This window comes from Mobula birostris, chromosome 27 (assembly GCF_030028105.1).
Source record: "Mobula birostris isolate sMobBir1 chromosome 27, sMobBir1.hap1, whole genome shotgun sequence".
Classification (NCBI taxonomy): domain Eukaryota; kingdom Metazoa; phylum Chordata; class Chondrichthyes; order Myliobatiformes; family Myliobatidae; genus Mobula; species Mobula birostris.
Window position 1 is genome coordinate 489,162 of NC_092396.1, and position 22,526 is coordinate 511,687.

Consider the following 22,526-nt stretch of genomic DNA (forward strand, 5'->3'; position numbering starts at 1 on the left):
CTTAGGAGTCATTGTGCAGGTATCTCTAAAGGTTAATTTGCAGGTTGAGTCTGTGGTGAGGTGGGCAAATGCAATGTTAGCATTCATTTCAAGAGGACTAAAATGTGGAAGTTTGGTTGATTGCTGAGCTTGGCAAAATGTTTGCAGACATTTCAGCTCCGATCGAGAAGCCATCGTTATTCTGCAGTTGGTTTGTTGTCTCCTCAGAATGTTGGCTTATATACACCTCTGGGGCCCAAATGGATAATGATTCGATGTTGTGACCTGATTTTTTGTTTCAAAACACTATAAACAGTTTAGCAGTAGAAGATTCTGAATGGCTGGTTTCAAGGGAGGCCTGCTGGAAGTGTTTGCTTTGTTATCCAGGTCCGGAGATTACTGCCAATTCGTTGATTGTTATCATTGTTCCTCTTTTCTCCTAAGTGTTCATATACTGGATCTGAGTTTGTCGATGGATCCTTCTGTAGGGAACTGTGCTTTGAGAAATTCTCATTCTTTTCTTGATCCTGCTCGAGTCAAGATTCTGGATGTCATCCAGTTAAAATTGTGTCCTTCAACTGGAAGCAAGGATGTAATGTTGAGACTTTATAAAGCACTGGTGAGCTCTCACTTAGTGTATTGTGAGCAGTTTTGGGCCCCTTATCTTAGAATAAATATGCTGAAACTGGAGAGGGTTCAAAGGAGGTTCCAAAAAATGATTCCAGGATTGAATAGCTTATCATATGAAGAGTGTTTGATGACTCTGGGCCTATATTCACTCAAATTCAGAAGAATGAAGGTTGAGCTCAATGGAACCTATCGAATGGTGAAAGGCCTTGATAGAGTGGATGTGGAGAGGATGTTTCCTATGATGAGAGAGTGTAAGACCAGAGAACACAGCCTCAGAATAGAGGGATGTCCTTTTTGAATGGAGATTTTCTTCAGCCAGAGTGGTGAATCTGTGGAACTCTCTGTTACAGGCAGCCGTGGAGGCCAAGTCTTTATGTATATTTAAGCCAGAGGTTCATAGATTCTTAATTGGTCAGAGCGTGAAGGGATAGGGTGAGACGTAGGAGACTGGAGCTGAGAGAGAAATTGGATCAGCGACGATGAAATAGCGGAGCAAACTGGATAGGCCTAACAGCCTAATTCTGCTCCTATATCTTATGGTCTTTACCTTTCGTTTTGACAGGCACACAGGAGCACTGTACTTTCAAAGTTTAGTTTTTGAACACCTCCCACTTACCAAGTACACCTGTTCTAGAAAACAGCCTGTCCCAATCCACACTGGCCGGATCATTTCTGATACCATCAAAATTGGCCTTCTCAAATTCCTCAACCCATGAACCAGACCTATCTTTTTGCATATTTACTTTAAAACTAAATGGCGTTCTGGTCACTCGATGCAAAGTGTTCCCCTGCACAAACTTCTGTTACCTGTCCTCACATTGCCAAGAAGCAGATCAAGTACCACACATTCTCGGACTTCTACAGACTGCTGAAGGAAACATTCCTGAACAGATTTGAAGAACTCCTCTTTTTACAGTATGAGATTCCCAGTCAATATGTGAAAACTTAAATTAATCTACTGTAACAACCTTATGTTTCTTGCAACTGTCTGTGATCTCTTTACAAATTTGTTCCTCAAAATCCCTAGGACTGTTGAGTGGTCTGTAATATAGCCCCACTAATATGGTCATGTGTGTCGTGTGGCCAAGTGGTTAGGGCGTTGGGCTCACAATCTGAAGGTGCAAGGCACTTAACCACACACTGCTCCAGCCCACACAGCTGAAAATGGGTACCGGCAAATGCTGGGGGTTAACCTCGTGATAGACTGGCATCCTATCCGGAGGGTGGGGGGGGAGTCTCGTACTCTCAGTCGCTTCACGCCACAGAAACCAGCATAAGCACTGGCCTGTTGGGCCACAAGGCTTGGGACAGACTTTAACTCTAAATATGGTCATACCATTCTTATTCCTCAGTTCATCCATAACACCTCACTAGTCAAGTTCTCAAGTCTGTCTTATCAGAGCACTGCCACGACATTTACTCTGTCAAGTAATGCCACTTCTCCTCCCTTAATCCCTCCTGCTCTGTCACGTCTTTTCAATATTTTTATTAGTTTCTACATAGAAGAATACAGAGTGCAAGAAAGTATATATAAAAGGTCAAAAAAAGAGCTTTAAAAACAATAGACAATAGGTGCAGAAGTAGACCATTTGGCCCTTTGAGCCTGCACCGCCATTCTGAGATCATGGCTGATCATCTACTATCAATACCCGGTTCCTGCCTTGTCCCCATAACCCTTGATTCCCCTATCCTTAAGATACCTATCTAGCTCCTTCTTGAAAGCATCTAGAGAATTGACTTCCACTGTCTTCTGAGGCAGCGTGTTCCACACCTCCACAACTCTCTGGGAGAAGTTCCTCCTCAACTCTGTCCTAAATGACCTACCCCTTATTCTTAAACCATGCCCTCTGGTACTGGACTCTCCCAGCATGTGGAACATATTTCCTGCCTCTATCTTGTCCAATCCCTTAATAATCTTATATGTCTCAATCAGATCCCCCCTCAATCTCCTTAATTCCAGCGTGTACAAGCCCAGTCTCTCTAACCTCTCTTAGACAGTCCGGACAGTCCGGACGTCCCAGGAATTAACCTAGTGAACCTACGCTGCACCTCCTCCACAGCCAGGATGTCCTTCCTTAACCCTGGAGACCAAAACTGTATACAATACTCCAGGTGTGGTCTCACCAGGACCCTGTACAAATGCAAAAGGATTTCCTTGCTCTTGTACTCAATTCCCTTTGTAATAAAGGCCAACATTCCATTAGCCTTCTTCACTGCCTGCTGCACTTGCTCATTCACCTTCAGAGACTGATGAACAAGTACTCCTAGATCTCTTTGTATTTCTCCCTTACCTAACTCCACACCGTTCAGATAATAATCTGCCTTCCTGTTCTTGCTCCCAAAGTGAATAACCTCACACTTATTCACATTAAACGCCATCTGCCAAGTTTCTGCCCACTCACCCAGCATATCCAAGTCACCTTGAATTCTCCTAACATCCTCATCACATGTCACACTGCCACCCAGCTTAGTATCATCAGCAAACTTGCTGATGTTATTCACAATGCCTTCCTCTAAATCATTGACGTAAATCGTAAACAGCTGTGGTCCCAATACCGAGCCCTGTGGCACCCCAATAGTCACCACCTGCCATTCCGAGAAACACCCATTCACTGCTACCCTTTGCTTTCTATCTGCCAACCAGTTTTCTATCCATGTCAATATCCTCCCCCCAATGCCATGAGCTCTGATTTTACCCACCAATCTCCTATGTGGTACCTTATCAAATGCCTTCTGAAGGTCAAGGTACACCACATCCACTGGATCTCCCACGTCTATCTTCCTGGTTACATCCTCAAAAAACTCCAATAGATTAGTCCAGCATGATTTGCCCTTGGTAAATCCATGCTGGCTCGGCCCAATCTTATCACTGCTATCAAGATATGCCGCTATTTCATCTTTAATAATGGACTCTAGCATCTTCCCCACTACTGATGTTAGACTAACAGGGCGATAGTTCTCTGTTTTCTCCCTCCCTCCTTTCTTAAAAAGTGGGATAATATTAGCCATTCGCCAATCCTCAGGAACATTGGAAAATGATCACCAATGCATCCACAATTTCCAGAGCCACCTCCTTTAGTACCCTAGGATGCAGACCATCTGGACCTGGGGATTTTTTAGCCTTCAGTCCCATCAGTCTACTCATCACCGTTTCCTTCCTAATGTCAATCTGTTTCAGTTCCTCTGTTACCCTATGTCCTTGGCCCATCCATACATCTGGGAGATTGCTTGTGTCTTCCCTAGTGAAGACAGATCCAAAGTACTTATTAAATTCGTCTGCCATTTCTCTGTTTCCCATAACAATTTCTCCCAATTCATTCTTCAAGGGCCCAGCATTGTTCTTAACCATCTTCCTTCTCTTCACATACCTAAAGAAACTAGCAATTACATTATATGTATTCATAATAACAATCTCATTACCCCATATTCATGTAAGTTAGTCAATAGTTATATTGAAATATACTAATTTATTACAAAAAAAGAGTCTAACACCTACCAAGACCGAAGCTGTTTATTAAGGAGAAAAAAGGTAAAATACCTTCTCGTATAATAAAAAATTAATAATAGCCAACATCTGAATTTAAACAATGAATTGAGGGTTTTGAAAGTTTTGAAAATAATTCAGAAAGGGTCCCTACAATGTTTGAAAGTCTTGACGAGATTCAGAAATTGAACAACGAATCTTCTCTAAATCTAAGCATGACACAACGTTGCATAACCTTTGAGCATGAGTAGGAGGAAAAACATTTTTCCATTTAAACAAAAGTGCCCTCCTAGCTATAAGAGAGCTAAAGGCCAAAATATGTAAATCAGATGTCTTCAGCTTGATATCTTGTCCTGCAACAATACTGAATAGGGCCTTCAGAGGATTAGGCTTAAAATTGACTTTGAAAAGTAAAGAAAAGGTTTGAAAAACTTCCTTCCAATATTTTTCAAGATATGGACAAGTCCAAAACATATGAACTAATGAAGCTTCTCCATTATTACATCTGTCACAGTAGGGAGGTATATCCGAATAAAAACGAGGTAGCTTATCTTTAGTCATATGGACCTTAAATTGTATGAGGGAATGGCGAGAACATTGCGATGAAGTATTAACCAGTTTAAAAATTTCATTCCAAGTTTCCTCAGATAATGATGTCTGTAAATCTTGTTCCCAGAGATTCTTAATTTTGTCTAAAGGAACATTCCTCGTCTCCAGTAACATACCATAAATATTAGATATTGAACCATTATGAAAAGGTGTCAAATTAAAAATTACGTCTAGTAAGTTCTTGTCTGAGCTTATAGGAAATGTGCATTATTGAGATCTTAGAAAGTCTCTGATTTGTAGATATCTAAAAAAGTGAGTTTTGGGTAAGCTATATTTAGCTGACAATTGCTCAAGTGAGAAAAGATTTCCTCCAACAAACAGATCCCAAAAACATTTAATACCCAGCCTGTCCCATTCTTTAAAAACTAAATCAGTCACTGAGCTGCCAGTTCTGGCCCTTTGCGTCCAAGTCTCACTAGTGGCTACAATATCATAATTCCAGGTGTTGATCCATGCCCTGAGCTCACCTTCCTTTCCTACAATAGTCCTTGCATTAAAATATAGGCAGCTCAGGACACTAGATGCATCATGCTCAATCTTTTGATTCCTGACTTTGTCGGAGGTTTTAGCAGCATCTGTTTCTACAACCTCTCAACTAACTGCTAACTGTACTGGCACTCTGGTTCCCATCCCCCTGCAACTCTAGTTTAAACCCCACTGTTGCAGCATTAACAAACCTCCCGCTAGAATATTAGTCCCCCTCCAGTTCAGGTGCAAACTGTCCTTTCTGCAGAGGTCCCACCTTCCCTGGAAGAGAACCCAATTATCCAAAAATCTTATGCCCTCCCTCCTACACCAACTCCTTAGCCATCAAAGGTTGGGAGTGTTGTGGATAGTATGGAGGGCTGTCAGAGGTTACAGCAGGACATTGATAGGATACAAAGCTAGGTTGAGAAGTGGCAGATGGAGTTCAACCCAGATAAATGTGAGGTGGTTCATTTTTGTAGGTCAAATATGATGGCAGAATATAGTATTAATGGTAAGACTCTTGGCAGTGTGGAGGATCAGAGGGATCTTGGGGTCCAAGTCCATAGGACACTCAAAGCTGCTGCTCAGGTTGACTCTGTGGCTAAGAAAGCATACAGTACACTGGCCTTCATCAATCGTGGGACTGAGTTTAGGAGACAAGAGGTAATGCTGCCGCCATATAGGACCCTGATCAGACCCCACTTGGAGTACTGTGCTCAATTCTGGTCGCATCATTATAGGAAGGATGTGGAAATGATAGAAACGGTGCAGAGGAGATTTACAAGGATGTTGCCTGGATCGGGGAGCATGCGTTACGAGAATAGGTTGAGTGAACTCGGCCTTTTTTCCTTAGAGAGACGGAGGATGAGAAGTGACCTGATAGAGGTGTACAAGATGATGAGAGGCATTGATCGTGTGGGTAGTCAGAGGCTTTTTCCCAGGGCTGGAATGGCTAGCATGAGAAGGCACAGTTTTAAGGAGCTTGGAAGCAGGTACGGAGGAGATGTCGGGGTAGATTTTTTACGCAGAGAGTGGTGAGTGCGTGGAATGGGCTGGTGGCGATGGTGGTGGAGATGGATATGATGGGGTCTTTTAAGAAACTCCTGGACAGGTACATGGAGCTCAGAAAAATAGAGGTCTGTGGGTAACCCTAGGTAATTTCTCAGGTAAGGACATGTTCAACACAGCTTTGTGGGCCGAAGGGCCTGTATTGTGCTGTAGGTTTTCTATGTTTCTATGTTTCTGTCTATTAAACTGTATAACATTCCTAGTTCTGGCCTCACTCCCACGTGGCATGGGTACAATCCTGAGATTACAATGCTGGAGGTCCTGCCCTTTAACTTAGTATCTAACTCCTTGAACTTCCTATGCAGAACCTCAGCACTCCTCCTTCCTATGTCATTTGTACCAACATGACACCCTCTGGTCATTCCCCCCCCAAACTTAAGAATGCTGAGGACTCGGTCCTGGTACCTGGGAGGCAACATACCATCCAGGAATCTTGTACTCACCCACAGAACCTCCCGTTCCCCTAACTAACGAATCTCCTATCACCATAGCGTGCCTCTTCTCCCCACTTCCCTTCTCAGTCACAGAACCAGACTCAGTGATAGAGACGCATTCTCTGTGACTTTCCTCCGTTAGGTTAACCCCCAGCCCCCAACAATATCCAATGTGATAATAATGTTGTTGAGGGGGGTGGCCACAGGGAGGTACTCTGCACTGGCTCCTTAAATCCTTTCCCCTTCCTGACTGTCACCCAGTTTCCTGTGTCCTTTACCTTGGGTTAACTACCTCTCTATATGTCCTGTCTATCAACCCTTCAGCCTCCTGAATCATCCGGACTTCATCCAGTTCCAGCTCCAACTCCTTAACGCTGATTGTTAGAAGCTGCAGTTGGATGCACTTCTTGCAGTTGTAGTCATCAGGGATACTGTCTTCCCACATCCCTCAAGAAGGACATCCAGCTATCCTGCCTAGCATCTCTACTGTTCGAGCTGAGCAGATGTAAAGAAGGGAAGGGAAGGGAAAAAATCTTAAGCTTGAGCTTTTCTTCTTTTTGCCCTCTCTGACTGAAGCATCTGCTCCCAAAGCCTTGAAGTGCTAAGGCTTCAAGATCACCACTCTGACTCTGCTGACTTAGATGACAGCTGCTGCGGCAGTGGCCGCTGCACTTGCCCCGCTTTCCTTTAATTTGCTCTTACTAATCAATGCCAATCGCTGGTTTGGTCGTTAGTATAAGCTCAATTACCCTTTTTCTACTCGGGCAGTGGACCTGAGTGAAATCCCCTCCTTTCGAACATCTGTTGTCCAGTTTGGTCATTGGTCAAAGCTCTATTACCATGTACTGCCTTTGATTATTTACCTCCGTAGCTCTTATGAATTCCCATTAAGCTAATCATTTCTCATTTGTACTTTTTGTCTCTTCTATTTTAATTTTCATCTCCCTCTGATTCTTTTGTAACCAGCCTGGTTCTTGGCACAGTTTTCTCTTTATGGACTAAATCAGGAAATGTTTGCATTCTAAAAGTCAGTTTGTTGCCTTACCAACTGGCCAATCTGCCAAACTCAGCAAGTGCTAGAAATAAAAATTCTGTCTGTCTGTAAGCAGCTGAACCACAAAGCACCCAAGGGCAGTCCTCCACCAAAGGTCAGAAGAGTCCATCTGCTTCCACAAAATGTCAGCCTCTGGGATTTAGGAATAGGTGCTGAACCTAATAACCATCCTATAAAAATAGATGGAGCAGTATGTCACTCAAACTAATTATCTAATTATACATTATTACACCTACAGCCTCTTGACATTGAAACATTTAGTAAAAAGTTGGAGATGATATTAACTTCCGTAGTCAGGAGAAAATGGAGTGTAAGTAAGTGGGTCATCGGCTTTAGGTCATGCTTGGTTTCTGTTTGACGGTCAGCAATTTTAAATTCCTTAGTGTTATTATTTCAGAGGATCAGCACGTAAATACAATTACAAAGAAAGCATGGCAGCACCTCTACTTCCTTAGAAGTTTGCTAAGATTCGGCATGAAATCTAAAGCTTTGACAAACTTCTGTAGATGAGTGATGGAGAGTATATTGACTGGTTGTATCATAGCCTGGTATGGAATCATCAATGTCCTTGACAGAAAATCCTACAAAAAGTACTGCCCAGTCCATCCTAGATAAAGCCTTCCCCAACATTGAGCACACCTACATGGAGTGCTGTCATAGGAAGGCAGAACCCATCACTAAGGACCCCCACCACCCAGGCATTCTCTCTTTTCAGGTACAGGAGCCACATTACCAGGTTCAGGAACCGTTATTATCCCTCATCCATGAGGCCCTTGAACCAGTGGGGATAAATTAACTCATTTTCTCTTGCCCATCACTGAACTGTTTCCATAATCTATGGGCTGTTCATCTCATGTTCTCGACATTTATTTTTTTATTTCTTTGTTTGTTTATTTATTATTGTTTCTTTCTTTTTCTTTTGTATTTGCACAGTTTGTTCTCGTTTGCATATTGGCTGTTTGTCCGTCCTGTTGGGTGCGGTCTTTCATTGATTCTATTACGTTTATTGGACTTACTGTTCATGTCCGCAAGAAAATGAATCACAGGATTGTATATGGTGACATATATGACTCTGATAATACATTTATTTTGAACTTTGAATTTTGGGGAAAACTGGGCAAAACTTAAACCAGATTCTCTTTTTTGCCGTCATATGTTATTGCTGCCAGCATTTTCAGTGTATTTAAAAGTAAAAATGTATAGAGTAAGGAGTAATTGCAATATATACAACTACAGCTAAAATTATAAAGGGAAGAATTTCTGCAGATGCTGGAAAAACAGAACAGCAGATATACGAAATGCTGGAGGAACTCAGCAGATCAGAATCAGAATCAGATTCAGGTTTATTATCACTGGCATGTGACGTGAGATTTGTTAGCTTAGCAGCAGCAGTTCAACTCAATACATAATACAAAGGAATAAAGGGATAATGTAACTGTTGAAAGATTTGTGAACTAAATAAGGTTCTAAGTTATATGTTGGCTTCAAGCCTTAAAAGTTGTCTGGCATGGCTCTCCAGTGATTGTTAGGACTGTTAATATTCTTGGGAATAGGTGGCTGAAATTGTAATGCTGATATTTATTATGTTCTCTCTATAGGAAACACATAAAATATGTTAAAGATCAAGAACTAGAAGACAAGAAAGCAGTGGAGAAGGCAAAGCAGTACAATCAGAAGGCAATGCAGTTTCTGAAGGAATCCATGGCTAGGTAAAACTGCAAGACAGGACTAGATCAAACAGAGAATTAGTCATATTTATAAGAATTCTACTTGTAGTGATTTTATAACATCATAAGACATAGGAACAGTATTGGGACACTTGGCCCATCAACTCAGCTCTGCCATTCCATCATGACTGACTTATTATCCGCTTGTCGGAAGATCGCATTTGTTACTTTAATGGCCAGGAGATCCATTTTATTGAACTGGAACGAGACCAATCCTCCTACTACATTTCAATGGTTTTCCCAAGCTATATTATGATTAAATTTAGAAAAAATCAGAAGTGACATTTTTGATCCTTTGGTTAAATTTGAAGAGACTTGGAAACCATTTATTCAACATTTTCATATGATGTAATTGGACCTTTCCAAATCCTTCTTATTAACTTAAAATATATGAATAGAGGAGCGGAGTTGATGACATTACTGAACGTGTTTGATTTAAGATAATGGTCTAGCCTTGTTTTGTTCCGTTTGCTTTCTTTTTTGGGTTTAGTATTTAGTTTTGGGGGGGGTTCTTTGTATTTTTTTTCTTTTTATTTCTTTTTTCTCTATGATTAATTGTATTAAGAGTTTGGAAGTCTATTATACTTGTATTATTTGAAATCTTTTTTGTACATGCTTATCAACAATAAGATTATTCCAATCTCTCTGTATCAATATTGTTATTCTGTTTATAATTTTGGAAAATTAATAAAAAGATTTAAAAAGAGAGAAAGACTTATTATCCCTCTCAACCCATCCTCCTGCCTTCTCCCGATAACCTTTGATGCCCTGACGAATCAAGAAGCTTTCAACCTCCAATTTAAATATACCTAAAGATTTGGCTTCCACAACCATCTGTGGCAATGAAGTCCACAGATTCACCATCTTCTGGCTAAAGAAATTGCTCCTCATCTCTGTTGTAAATGGACATCCCTCTATTTTGAGGCTGTGCTGTCTGGTCCTAGACCCTCTCACTATAGGGAACTTCCTCTCCATGTCCACTACACCTAAGTCTTTCAATGAGATCTCCCCCCGCCACTTTGCTTTTTATAATACTTCCAATGGTAGCTGGTAAACTTGGAAGATTTTTCCAATTGAATTAAACCAGTTATTCCTGATTATATTTTAATACTCATCTCCCATGTACAAGTTTATCATTTTTTATCTCATTCAGACTCATCATGTTCTACTCTTAGTGCCCTGAATCTTCCATTTGAGCTGGAAATTTGCAGAGAGCTTGCAAACTTCTCCTGCATTCAGCAACAAGTTTATCTCTCTGCATATCTAAATTAATCTCTCCCTTTTCAACTGTGTGAATAAATATAAACATGTTCACATAGATGGTATGATATCTGTTGTAACATGATCAAAGTCACCAAAGAGACACTAAAGCTATTTGATATAGAAGTGTTTTATTCAACAAAGTGAGATATCCTTGGAGGAAGTGGCCTGTTTGACCCAATAATACATGACATTTTATATGCTAAAGATCAAAGGTAGCAGCAGGACAATTTTATAGTTACAATCTATCTACAGTGCTTCCTTTGAATTACATACAATGTTCACACCTCCTTCTTTGCATCCACACTCGAATCACCAAAAATGAACGTTAATCAGCATCGTCTGCTTTTCAATTAACAGGTGTGCACAGCTCCAGAAACCTATTGTCCAAGGCTGCATTTTAAACTTAATCTACAATCCACATTCAGGTCTAAATGTTGGTTGCTGAAGTTAATATTTGTTATTTACCCTAAATCCAGAATACACCCTAACAATATCGTGTGCTTAAAAAAAAACAAGGCTGGGTTATAACATAACCCCCTTTATGGAACCCATCAAAACTGCGCAGGATCCAGAAATTTAACAAGCTTCTAGAGTTTCATAATAGTGTTACTGTTGATTTAATACTGGCCATTTTAATGATAATTACTCCTGCTAAGAATGGTGCAGAGAAGAAATTAATGCTATATAAATAAATAAATATAAAATGAAAAACCATAATTAATGCTGTATACTCTTAGTGGCCACTTTATTAGGTACACTTGTACACTTGCTCATTAATGCAAATATCTCAGCAGCCAATCATGTGACAGAAACTTAATGCATAAAAGCATGCAGACCTGGTCAACAGGTTCAGTTTTGTTCAGACCAAATATCAGAATTGGAAAGAAATGTTATCTAAATAGCTTTGACCATGGAATAATTGTTGGTGCCAGATGGGGTGGTTTGAGTATTTTAGAAACTGCTGGCTTCCTGGGTTTTTTATGTGCAACAGTCTCTCAAGTTTACAGAGAATGGTGTGGAAAACAAAACAACATCCAGTGAGTGGCAGTTCTGTGGGTGAAACACTTTGTTAATGAGAGAGGTCAGGGGTTAATGGCCAGACTGGTTCAATCTGACAGGGATGTGACAGTAACTCAAATAACTATGCGTTACAATAGTGGTGTGCAGAAGGACATCTCTGAATGCATGACACATCGAATCTTGAAGTGGATGGGCTACTGCAGCATAAGATCACAAACATACACTCAGTGGCTACTTTATTAGGTACAGGAGGTACATAATAAAGAGACCACTGAGTGTGAATAGAAATAGTTATAAAAATAATCTATTAAAATTAGAACTTACTTTATTTAGAGTTCGTAAAGAACAAGCTGAAAAAGAACTACAGATAAGGGAAGATCTGGAGAAGAGAATGCAAAGTGTACTGTCACTGAAGAAGAACATCGAGTTAAGCCAAGTAAGTGATGCTTTGATATCCAACTTTATAAAGAGATCCAAATTGCAACATTTTTATTAATTGACAGAAGTTTAATCACAGGGCAATCAAAATCCATAACATAGTTTACTATCATAACATCTTACTTCCTTATTGATTAAACAACTTTCCAGGTGTATTTTGTATGCATATCTCCCTAAGTGATGAGCTCCAACTTCAAAATGAAATTCTGGTATTTCCCACAGTGAATACAGATAGTCCCTGGAGTACACAAGAGTTCCATTCCTGAGAACTATCCTGATTCTTCCTGATAGCAGCAACAAGAAGAGAGCATGACCTGGGTGCATGTTCCTGGGAGCCAGCGATATTGATGGAACTCCAATATGGTGTATGATAATGTAGGGTTACCTACAGGTGGTAGTGCTTACAAGTAGATGTTGTACTTGGCATTCTTGGTGGCCGAGATTGCAAGTGTGAAAGATCAGAATCAGAATTAATATCACTAGCATTTGTTATGAAATTTATTGTTCTATGGCAGCAGTACATTGCAATGCATATTAAAAAAAACTATAACTTACAATAAGATATATATATGTACATACACTATATAAAGCCATGCAAAAAGAAAAAAAAATAGTGAGAAACAGGAGTTCATTGTCTATTCAGAACTCTGATGGCAAAGGGGCAGAAGCTGTTCCTAAAACATAGAGCGTGTGTCTTCAGACTCTTGTCTCGCCTCCTTGATGAGAAGACGCTGCTGGAAAAAGTAGCTGCTGCCCTTGGTCTTCTCAATGGCTGAGTTTGCAGCTTTCGAAGATGCTCTTGGAAAGGTCTGGGGGTTGAACCACCACAGCATTTTGCCGTGCAGACATGGCAAAGTGTCCTGCATTGGTGGAGGAAGGGAAGGAAGGTTTAGGGTAACTTTCTACGTTTCTATGTTTCTAATTTGAGGTGTCAGTCAGTGGGCTGCCTGTCCTGAGAGGTACTGGGAATTATTAACACTTCACTCAGCCAAGCAGTGAAGGATATTCTCCCATGCTCTTGATTCATGCCTTTTAGATGGAAGGAAGGCAGGAAATGCATGACTCCCTGTAGCGTAGCCAGCCTCTGACCTGTTCCTGTGGCTGGTCAGTGGTGAACCTCAGGATATTGACATAGAATATAGAACAGTACAGCACAGTATAGGACCTTTGGCCCACAATGTTGTGCCGACCTCTTAATTTACTCAATCTGATTTTTAACTTCCACATGGCCCTCAATTTTTCTCTCATTCATGTGCCTTTCTTAATTGTCCTTAATGGATCTGCCTCTACCCTCACCCATCCCTGGAAGTGCATTCTACCAATCCACCACTCTCTGACATCCCCCCTACACTTGCTTCCATTCACCTTAAAATTATGCCCTCTTATATTAGCCATTCCATCCTGGGTAAAAGTCTCTCTGGCTGTCTACTCTATCCATCCCTCTTATAATCTTATGCACCTCTCTCATCCACGTCCACTCCAAAGAGAAAACCCTATTGTATACCCCAAGATATGCTCTCTAATGTAGGCAGTATCCTCGTAAATCTCATCTACACCCTCTCTAAAGCTTTCTATAATGAGGCAACCAGAAATGAACACAATACTCCGACTGTGATCTAACCAGAGCTTTATAGACCTGAAGCACTACCTAATGGTTCTTGAACTCAATCCCCTGGCTAATGAAGGGAAACACACCATACTCGTTCTTAACCATCCTACCAACTTGCACAGCCACTATGAGGGATCAATGACTGTGGACCCCAAGATTCCCCTGTTCCTTCTATTGATGGTGAATCAACAGGTTCAAAGCTCATGGATCACAGCTCTTGAACTCAGATTCTCACCTAATGAAGGCCAACACACCATATACCTTCTTAAACACTCTATCAACTTGTGCAGCATTTTTGAGGGATCAATGGCTGGTGGATCCTAAGGTCCTTCTGTTCCTCCTTTTGATAGTAGATCAGCAAGTTCAGGGAGCAACACCTCATATTTCATCTGGGTAGCCTCCAGCCTGAACAACCATTTCCCTAACTTCTGATAATTTCTCCCCCTTCTGCTTCCCTCTTTGTCCATTCCCCATTCTGGCTCCCCCTCTTCTCTTCCCCTCACCTGCCTATCACCTCCATCTGGTGTCCCTCCATCTTCTCTTTCTCCCATAGTCAATTCTCTCCTATCATATCTCTTCTTCAGCCCTTTACCTTTTCCACCTTTCATCTCCCAACTTCTAAGTTCATCCTTCCCCCCACCCAACCACCCACCTTCTCCCTCACTTGCCTTCGCCTAGCATCTACGAGCTTGTACATTTTTGACTCCCTCACCTTCTTATTCTGTCATCTTCCTTCTTTCTTTCCAGTCCTGATGAAGGGTCTTGGCCCAAAACATTGACTGTTTATTCTCCTCCACTGATGCTGCCTGACCTGCTGAATTCCCTTGTTTTAACACAGAGTGGTGATTGCATGGAAGACCCTGCCAGGAGTGGTGGTAGAGGCAGATGCATTAGAGACATTCAAGAATCTTATAGTTAAGCACAAGGATTATAGAACACTGGAGGGCTATGTGGGAAGGAAGAGGTAAATTGATCTTAGAGTCGGTTCTATACAGTAAGACCATATCTTATAGTCTTATGGTAAGGTCAGCACAACATCGTGGTCTGAAGGGCCTGTACTGTACTAGAATGTTCTATATTCTATGTACTCTACCAACAAAAGTCTAAGAACTCATTCAATCTATGTGTAGGAACTGAAAGTGACTCAGTTGCCACGCAGAGTTTGAATGAATTCTTATACTTTTGCAGGTAGAGAACATAGAACATTCTTGTAGCTTGACATGTATACAGAAAGGTGCCGGAAAAAGGCCAGTAATGTCATAAAGGATCCCACCCACCCTGCTCATGGACGATTTATCCCGCTCCCATCAGGGAGGCGGCTACGTAGCATCCACACCAGGGTTACCAAGCTCAAAAAGTTTCTTTCTCCAAGCAGTTAGGCCAGTCAACACCTCCACCCACTAACCCACCCCTCCGTACTCCCAACCACCACTACGTTACTATTTCCTGTCAGTCCATAAGACCAAAACACATAAGAGCAGAATTAGGCCATTCAGCCCATTGAGTCTGCTCCGCCGTTCAGTCATGGCTGATCCTGGACCCCACTCAACCCCATACACCTGCCTTCTCTACATATCCTTTGATGCCCTGACCAATCAGGAAATGGTGAGCTTTTGCCTTAAATATACCCACGGGCTTGGCCTCCACTGCAGTCTGTGGCACAGCATTCCACAGATTCATTACTCTCTGGCTAAAAAAATTCCTCCTTACCTCTGTTCTAAAAGGTCACCCCTCAATTTTGAGGCTGTACCATCTAGTACTGGATACCCCCACCATAGGAAACTTCCACTCCGCATCTACCATATCTAGTCCTTTCAACATTCAGTAGGTTTCAATGACATCCCCACGCATTCTTCTAAATTCCAGTGAGTACAGGCCCAAAGCTGCCAAACACTCCTCATATGTTAACCTTTTCATTCCTGGAATTGTCCTCATGAACCTCCACTCCAATGCATCCATTATCTCTTCAGCAGTCTCTGTCGGGACTCTGGGATGTAGTCCATCTGGTCCAGGAGACTTATCCACCTTAAGACCTTTGAGTTTGCCTAGCATTTTTTCCTTTGTAATAGCAATAGCACTCACTCCTGCTCACGGACCCCTGGCACACTGCTAGTATCTTCCACAGTGAAGACAGATACAAAGTACACACTAAGTTCATCTGCCATTTCTTTGCCCCCATTAGTATCACACCAGCATCATTTTCCATTAGACCAGTATCAACTCTCACCCTATGTATAGCCACTCCTGTGCCTCATGTCACTTTATGGACATACAGTTCCTAGAAAAAGTATTCACCCCACTTGGAAGTTTTCATGTCTTATTGCTTTACAACATTGAATTATAATAGATTTAATTTGTGGAAGTAGGTGACTGGAAGAATTGGATCAGCCCATGACTGAATGGCGGAGCAGACTCGATGGGCCGAATGGCCTACTTTTGCTCTAAATATAAAAAACAAAATAATTCATTGCATAAGTATTTATCGCCTTCAAGTCGGTATTTAGTAGAAGCACCTTTGGCAGCAATTATAGCCTTCAGACTGTGTGGATAGGTCTCTATCAGCTTTGCACATCTGGATACTGCAATTTTCCCCCATTCTTCTTTTCAAAACTGATCAAGCTCTGTCAGATTGCATGGAAATCATGAGTGAACAGCCCTTTTCAAGTCTAGCCACAAATTCTGAATTGGATTGATGTCTGGACTCTGACTTGGCTACTTCAGGATATTAGGTCTCACCAGGGCTACTTCAGGGCCCTGGTGAGACCACACCTGGAGTATTGTGTGCAGTTTTGGTCACCAAATTTGAGGAAGGACATCCTTGCTATTGAGGGAGTGCAGCGTAGGTTCACAAGGTTAATTCCCGGGATAGCGGGACTGTCATATGTCAAAAGATTGGAGCGACTGGGCTTGTATGCTCTGGAATTTAGAAGGCTGAGAGGGGATCTTATTGAAACATATAAGATTATTAAGGGATTGGACGCGCTGCAGGCAGGAAGCATGTTCCTGCTGATGGGTGAGTCCAGAACCAGAGGCCACAGTTTAAGAATTAGGGGTAGGCCATTTAGAACGGAGTTGAGGAAAAACTTTTTCACCCAGAGAGTGGTGGATGTATGGAATGCTCTGCCCCAGAAGGCTGTGGAGGCCAAGTCTCTGGAAGCTTTCAAAAAAGAGATGGATAGAGCTCTTAAAGATAGTGGAATCAAAGGTTATGGGGATAAGGCAGGAACTGGATACTGATAGTGGATGATCAGCCAAGATCACAGTGAATGGCGGTGCTGGCTCAAAGGGCCGAATGGCCTACTCCTGCACCTATTGTCTATTGTCCATTAACTTTGTTGTTTTTAAGACATTCCTGTGTTGCTTTGGCTTTATGTTTGGGGTCATTATCTTACTGGAAAACAAATCTTCTTCCAAGCCACAGTTCTCTTGCAGACTGTATCAGGTTTTCCTCCAGATTTCCCTGTATTTTGCTGCATTTGTTTTACCTTCTACCTTCACGTAGCCAAGTGGTTAAGGTGTTCGTCTAGTTACCTCAAGGTTGCTAGTTTGAGCCTCAGCTGTGGCAGTGTGTTTGTGCCCTTGAGCAAGGCACTTAATCACACATTGCTCTAGTCTGTGCCCCACACAGACTTCCAATCTGCGCCTTGTAAGGCATGAAAATGCCCGAAGCAGGCCTCTCATGGTCTGAGTCGACGGTCCCTCCCCCTCCCTCCCCTACCTTCACAAGCATACCAGAGCCTGCTCCAGTGAAGTATCCCCACAGCATGATGCAGCCACTTCCATGCTTCACAGAAGGGGTGGTGTATTTTTGACGAGGTCGACGAGGTGCAGCTTTTGGCTTATGCCAAACATAGCATATAGTCTGATGGTCACAAACCTCAATTTTGGTTTCATCAGACCATAGAACCCTCTTTCAGCTGACATCAGAGTCTTCCACGTGCCTTCTGGCAAACTCTAGCCAAGCTTTCGTGTGAGTTTTTTTCCAGCAGTGACTTTCTCTTTGCCAATCTCCCGTAAAGCTGCGACTGGTGAAGCACCCAGGCTACAGTTGTCGTATGCACACCCTTTCCCATCTCAGCTGATGAAGCTTGTAACTCCTCCAGAGTTGTGATCGGTCTCTTGGTGGCCTCCCTTGCTTGCGCAGTCACTCAGTTTTTGAGGATGGCCTGCTTTAGGCAGATTTACTGCTGTGCCATATTGTTTCCATTTCTTGACGATTGACTTAACTGTACTCCAAAGGCTATCCAGTGACTTGGATATTTTCTTGTATCTATCTCTTGACTTGTGCTTTTCAATAATCTTTTTGCTGAATTGCTTGGAGTGTTCTTTTGTCTTCATGGTGTAGTTTTTGCCAGGATACTGACTCACCAGCAGTTGGACGACCACCACCACCTCCACCTCCACCTCCTACTCCTCCTCCTCCTCCTCCTCCTCCTCCTTCTCCTTCTTCTTCTTCTTCTTCTCCTCCTTCTCCTCCTCCTCCTCTTCCTCCTCCGTCTTGTTTTACGGCAGTTAGCACCCAGCTTAATGGTGCGTTACCACCACCTTCTGCTCCGGAGTGTGCAATAGACTTACATTCTAAATCCCTTCACCCAATCACATACACACACATACCCTAACCTACACTTTATCCTCCCATCTTTGGCCATCCTAGTACCCTATTCCTGCTTATCCATCATATCCTATAAAAAACCCCTGTACCCCTTAAGAAAGCTAAAAATATCCTGACCTGTGCTCTCTCACCCATGCCCAGCACCCTTTTAATGTGAATTCCTGCACCCCCGATTCCCTTAGATTAATTCTCATCATCTCTCTCTGTATCCCATACTTCCTGCAACTCAGAACTACATGCTCTACTGACGCCTCTTCCTGACATCCCTCACACAATCCTGTCTGGTGTTTCCCGATCATTTTCAATGTTTTGTTTAATGCACAATGCCCCAGCCTTAACCTAGTCCACACAGTTTCCTCTCTTCTGTATCCACTACCTACCTTAGTACCTGCAACACTTTTTTGTATTTGATATAAATGCCTCCCTTTCCCCTCCCTGTCCCATCTTTCTTGCCACATTTGGTTGATTTTTTTCCAGGTTACACACTTAACCTCTGCTTTACTGATACTGCATCTCTATATTTTCCTTTCTTTAATGCCCTCTTTGCCAACTCATCCACCCTTTCATTCCCCTTCACCCCTACATGTGCTGGAACCCATAGAACTTTTACCTGACCTCCCTGATTTGCAATTCTTGTGACTGACTGAAGGACTTCATAAAGTACACCTTGTCGACTGTTTGAGTGAAAAGACCTTAAACTTGCTAGAACTGAGGATGAATCTGAGCATATCAACACTTTGACTTGTCTCGCTTTCTCCATCCATCGCAACGCAACCAACACTTCCAGCTTCTCCACTGTCTACACCCCTAACTTATTAGATGTTCTTCTGCTGATTCCAATTTCTTTTGCTGGTATAGCCACGCCAAACCATGTCACTCCTGTTTCAGATTCCTTAGCACCATCCGTATAAATCTGAGTATAATCAGTATACTTTTCCATCACATGACTGTTAAATGCACTTACCAAATCAGTATTATGTTTTATTTTCCTTTTTACCTCTAACAAATGCCAGTCTATGTCAGGCCATACAAGCTTCCATGGAGCTACAACCAGATAAACTACTGAAGGACTGATCCTTAGATCAAACACTCCACATTCTTCAGCAATATCATTACCTACCCGACTAAAGTTATCCCTCTGAAACCTCCCATTTTCACAGCACTCCTGCAACACTCCTTTAGCAGGGTGAGAATCATTGTGCCCCTGCAAATTAGCCCAGTAGTTTGCTATCAATTGCATCCTTCTTAGTTCCAAAGGCATTACTCCCATTTCTACCTGTAGGGCTGATACTGGTGATGTTTTAAAAGCCCCATTGCACACTCTCAAAGCCTGAGCCTGAATCACATCCAGTTTCCTTATAAGAGACCTAGCTGCTGATCCATATACTATATTTCCATAGTCCAACACAGATCTTACTAAAGCCACATACATTCTCTTCTACGCTGAACAACTTGCTCCCCATTCCCTACCAGTCAAACATTTCATCACATTTATTACTTTTTTACATTTTTCCTCAACTTTCCTGATATGTTCTGCCCATGTTAATCGTGAATCAAATATAACTCCCAGAAATTTAGATGATCCAACCCTTTCTAATTCAATCCCATACATCCTTAACTTCTTCCCTACCTCAATTCTTTTCCTGGTGAAAAATACAGTTCGAGTTTTTCTACTGAAAATCTACATCTCCAATCATAACCCCACTCCACCACTTCATCAATTGCTCCTTGTAGTTTCTTGATTATATGCTCCATGTTCCTGCCTCTTTTCCACAAGGCCCCATCATCCACAAACAGTGACCTACCTATATCCACTGGTACCTTTGTGAAGATATCATTGATCATAATGATGAAAAGTAACGGGCTAATCACACTATTTTGAGGTGTGCCATTTCCCACTATGTACTGTTTTGATAATTCTGATCCAATCCGAACTTGAATTTTTCTACCAAACAAAAAATCTTTAATCCAATTAAAAACTCTCCCACCAACCCCCATCTTGTGCAGTTTAATTAACAATCCTTCCTTCCACATCTTATCATAGGTTTTTTCAATGTCAAAAAACACAGCACCTACTGACTCTTTATTTGCCTGGGCCTTCCTTATTTCAGTCTCTAATCTTATCACTGAGTCCATGGAATTCCTTCCCTTCCTAAAACCACTCTGATAACTTGCCAGCATTCCCCTCTTCTCAAGCTCATACGACAACCTTTCTGTTATCATCCTTTCCATTATCTTACATATATTTGATGTTAATGCTATTGGTCTGTAGCTAGTGGGTTTTGACGGATCCTTGCCAGGTTTCCTTATTGGAATTACTACTGCCTCTTTCCATGCACTTGGTAATCTTCCCTCTTCCCACACTCTGTTATAAAAATGCAGCAACTTCAAGAGCACTCCTTCTCCTAGATTTTTTAGCATAACATAGCATATCAGATCTTTCCCTGGGGAGGTTGGTCTCGATCTCTTTATTGCTCTCACCATTTCTGCTAACGTAAATGGATCATCAATTATGTCATCAGTTTCTTCCCTCCTGTTTAACACACCTGGGTGTTAACTCATTGTTCTTTCCCTTCTCCCTCTTCCTTCTTCAGACAAATTTTCTGAACTGTGTATCTGTACAAACAACTTGGCCATGATCTCAGCCTTATCCCCACTGGAGACTGCTGTTTCCTCCTCATAAATCATTACTGGATATTCCCATTCCCTTCTATCTCTCCCCATCCTCTTAATCTTAATCATTCCCCATACCTCTCCCACAGGTGTTGTTCTTCCTATTTTGTTGCAAAAACTCCTCCAACTTGCCCTTTTAGCTTGACGTATAGTTCTTCTCACCACTACCTATGCCTTCTTATATTGAATCAAATACTGCATATTATGGGTTCTTTTAACTAGCTTGAATGCTCTATTTCTGTTTTTTACAGCCTGACAACATTCCTCTGTCCTCCATGGTACCAGTTTTCTATTCATCCTATTTTTACTCCTGGGTATAGCTCCTTCTGCTGCCATATTAATTGCTGAAGTCACCTGACTGTTTAATTCATCTATATTTCCAGAAATGTCAATCTTTGTCAATGCTTCTTCACTCAACTTCTGGAACTTACCCCAGTCTGCTTTTCCAAACACCCACTTTGGGATTCCACCACCTGGTCTTACTTCAACTCTTTCACCCACTGAACACAAAACTGGGTAGTGATCACTGCCTACTGTTGAAGCAGTCCAAACTCCCCAGCTACTAATGCCAGCCAAGTTATTAGACGCTAATGTAATATCTAATACTGACTCAGTTCCTGTTGTTAGGTTTATCCTTGTTCCTCTACCATCATTCATACACACCAATTCCCTTTCTTCCATCAAATCTTCAATTACCTTTCCATTTGAATCTGTAATCAAATCCCCCATATTGTGCTGTGAGCATTGAAATCTGCACACCACACTACTTTATGTGTTTTGTCCTTGTATCCTTAATAGGCTGTCCAAATCCAACCTTTTACATGGATTGTAGTAGTTAATTACAACCACTCCCTCCCCTCTCTCCCACACTTCCACCACTATGTATTCCTGATCATCTCCATTTTCCAGTACCCTATATGGCATGCTTTGCCTGATTAACATAACACAACCTCCTCCTCCCCCTAGACTTCTATCTTTCCTTATCATTGTATACCCATATACCACAAAGTCTAAAGTTGGTTTCAACCAAGTTTCCTGAATACACACTACATCCGGTTTTATAACCATTTCTTTAATAAAGTGCTTGAATTCCTGGCTATTGGCCAGTAAGCTCCTTGTATTCCAATGCAAAAGAATCACCATACAGTAATTAGTATTAACCAACCCATCACACTTCCTGGCTTGACTGATTAGTGAGGTTCTCCCTCACTTCCTCCCATGTCAGTCCTACTAACCCGAAATGGTTCACTGCTGCTTTGACCACCAGCTGAATTTTGTCACTCTTTGACTTTACCTCAGCCGTACTATTAATCACTTCTGCAATGAATGTTACTAGAGCCTTTTTGTCTACATAAATCCTGTCATTTGTTCTTTGTTGCTCCCTGTTCATTAGGAGCATTATTCTGTTCTCTTGACATTCTTACAGCTTCTGCATAAGTGATCTTTCTTTTCACTCTT

The 22,526-nt window shown here is 41.8% G+C and overlaps 1 protein-coding gene across 1 annotated transcript in view; it reads left to right on the plus strand.

The window, feature by feature from the left end:
• cfap74 (cilia and flagella associated protein 74) overlaps window positions 1-22,526 on the plus strand; it is a 404,620-nt gene that overhangs the window by 192,373 nt on the left and 189,721 nt on the right. The window contains exons 9-10 of the mRNA XM_072244753.1: window positions 9,325-9,435; window positions 12,070-12,172. Of these exons, the coding sequence (XP_072100854.1) occupies window positions 9,325-9,435; window positions 12,070-12,172 (214 nt within the window). The remainder of the gene's footprint in view (window positions 1-9,324; window positions 9,436-12,069; window positions 12,173-22,526) is intronic.